The following is an 11,374-nucleotide window of genomic DNA, read 5'->3' as shown; positions in this document are numbered from 1 at the left end:
AAGAAAACTGATCTTAGAAAATACAAAAAATACTTTATTTACAATTATCCATATAAAATATTAGTAAAATGACCAAAGCACATGCACATGTGGGATTGCAAGGGGTTACATCCCCTAAGGCATTAATGTAGTCCCAAATATCAAAAAAAGCTGGATTATTGATCATATAGAACTGGCCAGTTAAATACTAAATATTATTTGCAAAAGAATCCTTTGTAAACTCAGCAACAATTCTTCCACAGTAAAGATATCAAGCAATGTCTCCAATGTCCTCACAGGAAATATTTGCAAATAATATACCGTATTTAACTGATCAATCATCCAACCTTTTTTGATATTTGGTATCAAAAATCATAAATGCATAGATGTGAGATATCGCCCTATCTATATCCTGTGCTCCGTCTCACCTAAACACTTTATTAAATACCAACCATATATCAAAGGGATATATGGTTGTTTTTTTGATATTTGGGACTACATTAATGCCTTAGGGGATGAAACCCCTTGCAATCCCACATGTGCATGTGCTTTGGTCATTTTACTAATATTTTATATGGATAATTGTAAATAAAGTAATTTTTGTATTTTTTAAGATCATTTTTTTCCTTCCCTTTCTTTATAAAGAATATAAAAAAGTGTGTCTGTGTGTGTGTGTGTGTGAGTGTGTGGGCGTGCGAGCGAGCGTGTGTGTGTGTACAGTGTGTGTGTGTGTACAGTGTGTGTGTGTGTGTACAGTGTGTGTGTACAGTGTGTGTGTGTGTGTACAGTGTGTGTGTACAGTGTGTGTGTGTGTGTACAGTGTGTGTGTGTGTGTGTGTGTGTGTGTGTGTGTGTGTACACAGTGCGTGTGTGCGTGCGAGCGTGTGTCAGCTCTACTCTACATCACCAGTCTGTATACTAATACTACTACTACTGTATTACTTATACTTCTTTTTAAAGAGATCCTGTAATTAAAAAAAAGTTCCCTGGGAGGGCTTACCTCGGGAGGGGGAAGCCTCTGGATCATAACAAGGTTACCCCCGTTCTTCTCCATCCCTCCGTTGTCCAGCTGCAGCCCCCTGAAGTGCGTCGATGTAAATATTTACCTTCCGGGATCCAGCGCAGGCGCAGCAGCGGCTCTCCGTTCGGGTTAAGGTGGAAATAGCCGAACCTGATTGATCCACTCCACTGCACATGTGTGAGTCCTTTTACGCCTGCGCAGTACAGCAGATACAATCGGGCTCGGCTATTTCCGCAGGCGCTGGATTCCGGAGAGGTAAATAAATCGAGCCTTGTCAGACTTGTCGGGGGAGGATTGTGGGAGGATTCAGAAGAGCCAGCGCTGAATTCCCTGCAGCTACAAGGATTGGGGAAGCCTCATTGTGACCCTGATGCTTCCCCCTTCCGAGGTAGGTACCCCCCAGGGGACTTATTATTTAGTACAGAGTCTCTTTAAAACAACAATAATGATAACAACATTTTTAGTCGGCAGAGTGCAGGTTATCCCACAAACAGATGCTGCAGTTAGCCTATTCACCACTAGATGGCGATCTCACACACCGGAAGTGATGTCTTACAGCAGAAGGAGAAGTTGCAGGAAGTGGAGAGAAAACGCTGGAAGAGGTGATTGTGTGATTGTTGTTTCAGATATATATTGGGCGGAGCAGAGATTGGGGTGGACAATTCATAGCTCCCAATTATCCCTCAGTCCCTCTTTGGGAGCCCTGTCCCTCTTTCCTCCTCATTTGTCCCTCTTTCAGGACTTTGTCCCTCTTTCTACGTAAATATAGATATTTCTCTACCAAAATATGTGGTTGATTGACTCTAAACTTTATTCCCATCCTTTAAATTGATATATTACTAATTTTAAAATGTTAATATGAAGGAAAATGAACCAGGATAGAAAGGACCAGTGTGGTTTGAATTATAAAACAACATATTTTTCTTATGAAATATTTAGGGTCTGCGTGACTAGAGGTGTGATGGGGGCATGATCAGGGGTGTGACAGGGGCGTGGCTTAAGTGTCCCTCTTTCTCATGTCAAAATGTTGTGAGGTATGGGACATACTTGTTATATAGGGCAGAGCAGAGGTCGGGGTGGGCATACTTGTTATATATTGGGCAGAGCAGAGGTCGGGGTGGAAATACTTGTTATATATTGGGCAGAGCAGAGGTCGGGGTGATCATACTCAGGGCCGGGCCGAGGCATAGGCTGGAGAGGCTCCAGCCTCAGGGCGCAGTGTAGGAGGGGGCGCACAATTCCTTCAGTTGACATTCCTAATTGTGTATGAAGCAGAAAGAAATAAGAAAAGGGGATACATGGCAGTGACTGCAAGCCAGATAACTAGATATTAAGGTGTTGGGGAGGTTGTGGGCCCTGTGGCCCTCTTAGTCTAATAGCAATCAGTGTGTGACGGCTGGGGTGGGAGGGATGGAGGGGCGCACTTTGGTGTCTCAGCCTTGGGTGCTGGAGGACCTTGTCCCTGCTCTGATCATACTTGTTATATATTGGGCAGAGCAAAGGTCAGGGTGGACATACTCGTTATATATTGGGCAGAGCAGAGGTCGGGGTGGTCATACGTGTTATATATTGGGCAGAGCAGAGGTCGGGTGGACATGCTTGTTATATATTGAGCAGAGCAGAGGTCGGGTTGTACATACTTGTTATATATTGGGCAGAGGTCAGGGTGGACATACTTGTTATTTATTGGGCAGAGTAGAGGTTGGGGTGGACATACTTGTTATATATTGGGCAGAGCAGGGGTCGGGGTGGACATACTTGTTATATATTGGGCAGAGCAGAGGTTGGGTTGGACATACTTGATATATATTGGGAGAGCAGAGGTCGGGGTGGACATACTTGTTATATATTGGGCAGAGCAGAGGTCGGGGTGGACATACTTGTTATATATTGGGCAGAGCAGAGGTCGGGGTGGACATACTTGTTATATATTGGGCGGAGCAGAGGTCGGGGTGATCATACTTGTTATATATTGGGCAGAGCAAAGGTCAGGGTGGACATACTCGTTATATATTGGGCAGAGCAGAGGTCGGGGTGGTCATACGTGTTATATATTGGGCAGAGCAGAGGTCGGGTGGACATGCTTGTTATATATTGAGCAGAGCAGAGGTCGGGTTGTACATACTTGTTATATATTGGGCAGAGGTCAGGGTGGACATACTTGTTATTTATTGGGCAGAGTAGAGGTTGGGGTGGACATACTTGTTATATATTACCTTAACTCTGGATTTCTATGACTTATGCTATAAATCATGCTTCTAAACACACCTGTTCTCATCTGTGTTTATTACTGCAGTTATAGGAGTTTTTATGTCCTGCAGTGGGAGAGATTTGAATCTACAAAAAGATGATGGCTGGGGGTCACAGCTAGGGGGTGGAGCCAGGTAACAAGGGGCGTGGCTGGTAGGACAGGCAGAGGAGATGGAGGCTGCAGCTGGAAAGGGGTTGGTTGGCCTCTGTTGCTTTGGTCCTGGTATTGGCACTGTCCCAGCTGGGAGGTTTGTTGCTACGGCTCTTGGAGGGTTTGGGGTTAGTAGATGATGGACAGGTGGGCTCAGGTATGGTCAGGATGTGGAGCTGCAGTCCCCTATGCCTAGTTCATCAGGTGCCAGAGCCATAAGTAATGATAATTTATAGCTAATTAGCTGCAGGCCTCTGCTCCTATCTCCCTCTGTCTCCAGCTGTTCTCTCCTCACATCCTCATCCATCTACCGCTGCCGGCACTGCTGTAACCTCCCAGGAATGTGTGCATGGAGAGGAGGAGAGAAGCACCAGATCAAGGAGCAGTTAAAAAAGTCACCGCAAAAAATGGGTGCAATTGTTATTTATCATAATATAGATGTTTCACTATTTAGCAGGCGGTTGCAATTGAATTGAAATGTATCGTATTACTGTTAGCAGGTATCGGGCGTGTTAAGGTTAGGCGCCAACATGGGGATCTTAGGGTTAGGGACCACTGGGGGGGGGCTTAGGGATTGGCACCACTAGGGGGGTATTAGGCTTAGGCACCACCGGGGGGGGGGGGGGGGGGGTGTCTTGGGGTTAGGAACCACCAGGGGAGAGTTCTGTGTGAGAGTAGGGATAGGTTAGGTTGTACATTATCTTTAAATTTACAGATAATATAATACTGCAATTAAATTATTTACCAGTTTTGATGTCGTTATTCTTATTTAACGTTATTGTTAGTAATATTGTTATTTAACATCGCACCTAAATTAGCTCGCGACTTTTTCAAGTGTATGCCTAGAAGAAAGAGAGCTCTGTGGTACTGAATGTGCAGTATACCACAGCTTATGGGATATTGTCACCAGGCATGCTCAAATCACGAATTCGAATTTCATCCACTTAATTACAGCACCTGTGCGGGTTGGCGAGGGGCGGGGGTTAATCTTACCCATCAGCTGTCTTCTTGCTCCGTCCCTCGGCGCCTCCCACTCTGCGTTCCAATCCGCCGTCACGTGACTATACCCTTCCTCCTTCAACCCGGAAGGGGGAAGTGTTTGTAATGACGTGACGGCGGATTGGAACGCAGAGTGGGAGGCGCCGAGGAACAGAGCAAGAAGACAGCTGATGGGTAAGATTAATCCCCTACCCCCTCGCCAACCCGCACAGGTGCTGTAATTAAGTGGATGAAATCGAATAACACCTATTCGGATTTCTTCCAAATTCGTGAATTGAGCATGCCTGATTGTCACCCCCTAGCAAATTATGTTCTTTTCTGTGCTCTGATTATTACTGCTAATTTCTTTCAGCTAAAATGTGTTGTCCTTTTCAGAACTGAGATCTGAACTCAAAGAACAAGAGAGGTGTGATCAGCAGTCTATGGAGGAGGGAGACATGATGAGGAGAATTAAACAGGAAGAAGAGACATATGTGAGGAGTGATCAGCAGTCTATGGAGGAAAGTGACATGATAAGGACAATTAAACAAGAAGAAGAGACATATATGAGAAGTGATCAGCAGTCTATGGAGGAGGGTGACATGATGAAGACAAATAAAGAAGAAGAGGAGACGTATGTGAGGAGTGATCAGCAGTCTATGGAGGAGGGTGACATGATGAGGACAATAAAAGAGGAAGAAGAAAAGACATATGTGAGGAGTGATCAGCAGTCTATGGAGGAGGGTGACATGATGGGGACAATTAAAGGGGAAGAAGAAAAGACATATGTGAGGAGTGATCAGCAGTCTATGGAGGAGGGAGACATGATGGGGACAATTAAAGAGGAAGAAGAAGAGACATATGTGAGGAGTGATCAGCAGTCTGCAGAGCAGGGTGACATGATGACAATTAAAGAGGAAGAAGAGATGTGTGTGAGGAGAGATCAGAAGTCCGCGGAGGACGGTGGCATGATGGGGACAACTATAGAAGAGGACCCTCTTACAAAAAATGAAACAGGTGAGTAATCAACATTAAATATTGAATATCTTTTGTTATTATGACTGTGTCACTGCTCACAGACTGGTCATATTAGGGGTTATGCTATGTACTCATGTTACATTTTTGTCAACTAAAACTAACTTTCTTGATTGTATTTGGTGACAGCTTATTAACAATAACAGTATAGACACCCTGATGGCTGTGGAGGTCTCTGTTCTGTTTTGTCACACATAGGGCTACCGGCCTGTAATAGGCTGATAATGGTCACTGTACATTACTGTACACAGATTGGTCACAGCCCACCCTTCTGCCCCCTCCCCCCCCCCCACTCCCCAGTGCTTGGTGTCCTGTTAAAAGAGATGTGGAGGTATATGGAGGCTGCCATTTTTATTTCCTTTTAAGAAATACCAGTTGCCTGGCAGCCCTGCTGACTTATTTGCACATTTCTGATTCCAATGTATTTCACTGCATCCAAAAATTACAAATGTGATGTGTGCTCCCTACCTGTCTCTAGAAGGCTGTAAGCTGGGGGTGTTCTGTAAGACGCACGGCCACTTGTGCTGCAGACAAATCATGACAAGTGTGCTCCCTTCCTGAGTCTCTAGAAGGGTGTAAGCTGGGGGGTGTTCTGTAAGATGCACGGCCACTTGTGCTGCAGACAAATCATGACAAGTATGCTCCCTGCCTGAGTCTCTAGAAGGGTGTAAGCTGGGGGTGTTCTGTAAGACGCACGGCCACTTGTACTGCAGACAAATCATGACAAGTGTGCCCTCTGCCTGAGTCTCTAGAAGGGTGTAAGCTGGGGGGAGTTCTGTAAGACGCATGGCCACTTGTGCTGCAGACAAATCATGACAAGTGTGCTCCCTGCCTGAGTCTCTAGAAGGGTGTAAGCTGGGGGGTGTCCTGTAAGATGCATGGCCACCTGTGCTGCAGACAAATCATGACAAGTGTGCTCCCTGCCTGAGTCTCTAGAAGGGTGTAAGCTGGGGGTGTTCTGTAAGACGCACGGCTACTTGTGCTGCAGACAAATCATGACAAGTGTGCTCCCTGCCTGAGTCTCTAGAAGGGTGTAAGCTGGGGGGGTTCTGTAAGACGCACGGCCACTTGTGCTGCAGACAAATCATGACAAGTGTGCTTCCTGCCTCAGTCTCTAGAAGGGTGTAAGCTGGGGGTGTTCTGTAAGATGCACGGCCACTTGCGCTGCAGACAAATCATGACAAGTGTGCTCCCTGCCTGAGTCTCTAGAAGGGTGTAAGCTGGGGGGGGGGGGGGGGAGGGTTCTGTAAGATGCATGGCCACTTGTGCTGCAGACAAGGCAGCCATATGCTGAGGCCCTTATTACTGTGTAACAAATGTATAACTTGGGTGTGTCATGTAGGGTTGCAACTGTATAAAATTCCACGGTATGATAACCGTCAAAAAAAATACCACGGTATAACGGTATTACGGTATACTTTATTAAGCAATTATTTGGACCAGGATAGCTGCCCGCAGTATAGAGAGCCAGGGGGGGTGCAGCAGCAGGGGGTACAAAACAAATACTCACTTGCTGGCACCCGGGTCGTTTTGCATGCTGTACTAGCTTCATTCTACTTCCTGTTTCAGGGAAATAAGACAAGAACAGGAAGTACAATGAAGCTAGTACATCGTGCAGGACGACCCGGCTGCCGGCAAGTGAGTATTTGCTTTTCCTCACCGTTGTTCGTTCGCCCGCCGCTACGTCGCATCCTCGCTGCTACGTCGCTCTGCCCCCCGGTAGCCCCGCCCCCGAAAACCGGTAAACCGAGATTGCGCATGCTATGTTTACCATGCACAATCAAACCGCGTTATCTCTTCATACCGGTATAACGCGGCAACCCTAGTGTCATGTATGAGATATTCAGATCACACTTGCAGGCATTTTGCCATGATGATAAATCGCATGAGAAAACACAAGTAATGCTTTCCTATGGACATGTATGGTCAAGTGTTAATGTGTATTTTTTTGCATGCTGGAGAAATGACTTTGTTGCTTTTTTTCTGCACTCCACATGCAATTCTTATTGCTGACAGACAACTTCTGCCAGCTGGCTGTCATGTGCAGAAAACACAAAGAAGTTTCAGCAAATACCAGCAGCCATTTTCAGCAGACTCAGTTGTCATCCCTGCCTCACTTTAACAATGTATGTGAAATGGAGCATGTTCTGCTGTCTCTGTATGTGTGTTAGTGTCTGTTGTAAATAAAGTTGGTTAAACGGTCAACTATAGTGAGAAGAATATGGAGGCTGACATATTTACTTCCTCTTAAACAATACCAGTTGCCTGGCAGCCCTGCTGGTCTATTTGGCTGCAGTAATATATGAATAACACCAGAAACAAGCATGTGGCTAATCTTTCCAGATCTGATAATCATTTCAGAAACACCTGATCTGCATATGCTTGTTCAGGGTCTATGGCTAAAAGTGTTAGAGGCAAAAGATCAGCACGGCTGCCAGCAACTGGTGTTGTTTAAGAGGAAGTAAATATGGCAGCCTCCATATCCCTTTCACTTCAGTTGTCCTTTAAGTAAAAAGTAAATTGTATTTGTATGTTTAAGGACTGAGCATGTGCAGATGTGACATCATATGCACACCTCCCAACTTTTACAGCCAGAAGAAAAGGGACTTTATGACCCGACCTGACACACCTTTAGCCATGCCCCTTTCACACCATTAGCCATGACTAATTATACATGTCATGTGTCCCTTATACCGTTCCCTGGTTTCTACTGGTCCCCCTCCCTCCCATACAGCTTTCCTGGTGTGGTGGACTTCCGGATTCCCTCCCCAACAGCTTTGCTAGTGGTGGTGGTTTCCCCCTTCCCTCCCCCACAGATTCCCTGGTGGTGGTGGGCTTACCCCCTCCCTCCTCCAAAGCTTCCCTTGTGGTGCTGGTGGCCTTCATCCTCCCTCCCCCAGAGCTTCCACATTGGTGATGTTAGTGCCCCTCCCCCTGTGCTCCCCCCACCCAGCAGTATATATGCAGAGTGGGGGTAGTGAATGGGGATGCTACAAGCAATGCACAGCTACTTGTTCAGGAGCAGGATGTCCAAGACGGCCTTGAAGTACAAACAGAAGAGCAGAGATCCCGCTGCACCAAACTGTAGCTTAAAATCCAATCTTTATTAGTGCTTTTCCATCAATGCTGTGAAACAGCTGATGCATATCGGAGGAAAAGTGACTCCTTTAGTCATAGCTCATGACTAAGCTTTTCCATCAATATAGTGAAACAGCTGAAGCATATCCGAGCAAAAGTCACCTTTTGCTCTGATATGCTTCAGCTGTTTCACTGTATTGATGGAAAAGCACTAATAAAAATTGGATTTTAAACTGCAGTTTTGATGCAGCGGGGTCTCTGCTCTTCTGTTTATATATGCAGAGCATTCATTGTGCAGTGGAAGCCGTGCATCTCTCACCTCTCCATCACTGTGAATCTTCCAGTCACTGCTCCCTCTAGTGTCGGGCATCTCAGCCTCATCACATCATCACACAACACACACAGAGATGCTGGGCACTAGAGGCAGTGGTGACAGGAAGATTCAAAGCAATTGAGAGGTGAGAGATGTACGGCTTTCACTGCATGATACTCTGCATTTATACCGCTAGGTGGGGAAAGCACAGAGGGGGGAGGGGCGAGCGTTCAGATTAACTCAATGTTCAAAACGCAATCTGGCCCATGTTGCAAAAAGTGTTTCCACATAGGACACAATATAACATATAATTATATAAGCATTATATGACATAATTTATAATATAGTTTATAACAAATTACATATGTAACTTGTTTCCCTGATTGTGTCACCCTGGAGGTAAGCCAGCTCCTCTGTCTTCATTTTATTGGTTTTATACAATTGTATCAGCTCCGGGTGCCTCTTTTCCCCTTTGAATTGTCACCTCCTCACCAGGAGGGCTCGGGCTCCAGCTTGGCCCACCAGGCCTGTCCCACCAACTATAGCTTTATCAGGAGTGTGACCAAGACCTAGAGGAAGCCCTGGGGAGCCGAGTGCAGACTGATTCCTCCACATGCCTATATGGCTGGTGCCCTAAATAGCAGCCTTATTTTGTGAGTTTCCCTTCACACTCCACAAATCACCAGCTCAGCATTAATACTCCACAATCTGGGCTCCCTTTGTCTCTGTATATTTTATAAGGTGATGAACATCTTATCTCTCAGATGAGGATACAGCGGTAATAAGAATGTGTAAGTGACACCACATTGCTCTACACACATAACACAGATCTCTTGCTATAAGTACATATTGGTCTGTTGTCACAGGAGTAACACATTGCTTCCATTGTCTCAGCAAGCTCTACATTGTACTGCTTTCCATGTGTGGCCAATGCTTTATGTGTAGGGAGGGTCAGTGAGATGCAAATAACTCTGACTTGTATGCAAATGCAATGCAAATTGTATGCCGATAATCACATTTGTCAGAAAATGCTTTTCATTCTCTGAATTCCAAGCTACATAAAATAAGCATGCAAGCCAAAGTTATAGTCATGCGATTGGCCGTCTGTAATGAGCACAACCTTCTGCAGTTCTATGTCAGGCTGATAACTAGTAATGGCTAACGATATGCAAATAACTGGTGCAATGGTGCAAATTGTATGCAGCTGCTGCATTTAGTCCATTTCCAAGCTGCATACATTTTACAATTACTTGTAATTATCAGCAGCTCACTGACCCTCTCTAATGATAATTGCTCCTCCCCTCAGAATTCTCTAACAGGAAGTAATGATATTTTTCTATTTGCAGGGTGGAGTCCCGGCATCAGGAACCTCTCAGAGACTCGTCTCTCTGTATCCACAGACTGTACAACGGATGATGATGTCACTGGACAAGAGTCTCCTGCAGATATCCTGGTGACCCCAAATATTTCCCCAGACTCCCCTGATCTGTGTAACCTTGAGGGGCCACATACCCAGCACAGCTCTACCACAGCTGGAAGGTCTCATTCCTGTTCCACATGTGGGAAATGTTTTGTTTGGAAATCACAGCTTGTAAAACATGAGATAACACACACTAGTGAGAAGCCCTATTCATGTGCAGAGTGTGGGAAATGCTTTGGAAGTAAATCACATCTTGACAGACATAGGAGATCTCACACTGGTGTGAAGCCCTATTCATGTGCTGAGTGTGGGAAATGTTTTGCACGTAAATCACACCTTGTCATTCATGAGAGATCTCACACTGGTGAAAAGCCATATTCATGTTCTGAGTGTGCAAAATGTTTCACACGTAAATCAGACCTTTTCAAACATAAGAAATGTCACACTGGTGAGAAGTCTCATTCATGTGCTGAGTGTGGGAAAAGTTTTGTAGATAAATCGGACCTTGTTAGACATGAGAGATCTCACACTGGTGAAAAACCTTATTCATGTTCTGAGTGTAGGAAATGCTTTGCACGTAAATCGCAGCTTGTCAGTCATGAGAGATCTCACACTGGTGAGAAGCCCTATACATGTTCTGAATGTGGAAAATGTTTTGGGTTTAAATCAAACCTTGTAAAACATGAGAGGTCTCACACTGGTGAGAAGCCCTATTCTTGTGCTGAATGTGGGAAATGTTTTGGGCAGAAATCAGTCCTTGTTACACATGAGAGATCTCACACTGGTGAAAAGCCCTATACATGTGCTGTGTGTAGGAAATGTTTTGCACAGAAATCAAGCCTTATCACACATGAAAGATCCCACACTGGTGAAAAGCCATATGCATGTGCTGAGTGTGGGAAATGTTTTGCACAGAAATATGACCTTGTCACACATGGAAGATCTCACTCTGGTGAAAAGCCCTATTCATGTTCTGCATGTGGGAAATGTTTTGCACAGAAATCACATCTTCTCACACATGAAAGATCCCACACCGGTCAGAAGCCCTATACATGTGCTGAGTGTGGGAAATGCTTTGGGTGTAAATCAGACCTTGTAAAACATGAGAAATCTCACACTGGTGAGAAGCCATATTCATGTTCTGAGTGT

General features: G+C 45.2%; 1 protein-coding gene across 1 annotated transcript in view; it reads left to right on the top strand.

The window, feature by feature from the left end:
• The first annotated feature begins 1,570 nt into the window (after positions 1-1,570).
• Positions 1,571-11,374, top strand: part of LOC137537163 (zinc finger protein Xfin-like) — a 149,586-nt gene continuing 139,782 nt past the window's right edge. The window contains exons 1-3 of the mRNA XM_068259285.1: positions 1,571-1,602; positions 4,776-5,396; positions 10,152-11,159. Coding sequence (XP_068115386.1) covers positions 4,823-5,396; positions 10,152-11,159 — 1,582 coding nt within the window. The 5' untranslated portion in view covers positions 1,571-1,602; positions 4,776-4,822. The remainder of the gene's footprint in view (positions 1,603-4,775; positions 5,397-10,151; positions 11,160-11,374) is intronic.

The sequence above is a fragment of the Hyperolius riggenbachi genome, chromosome 10 (genome assembly GCF_040937935.1).
Source record: "Hyperolius riggenbachi isolate aHypRig1 chromosome 10, aHypRig1.pri, whole genome shotgun sequence".
NCBI classification, from domain to species: Eukaryota; Metazoa; Chordata; class Amphibia; order Anura; family Hyperoliidae; genus Hyperolius; species Hyperolius riggenbachi.
This window is presented reverse-complemented; position numbering and strand designations above follow the sequence as displayed.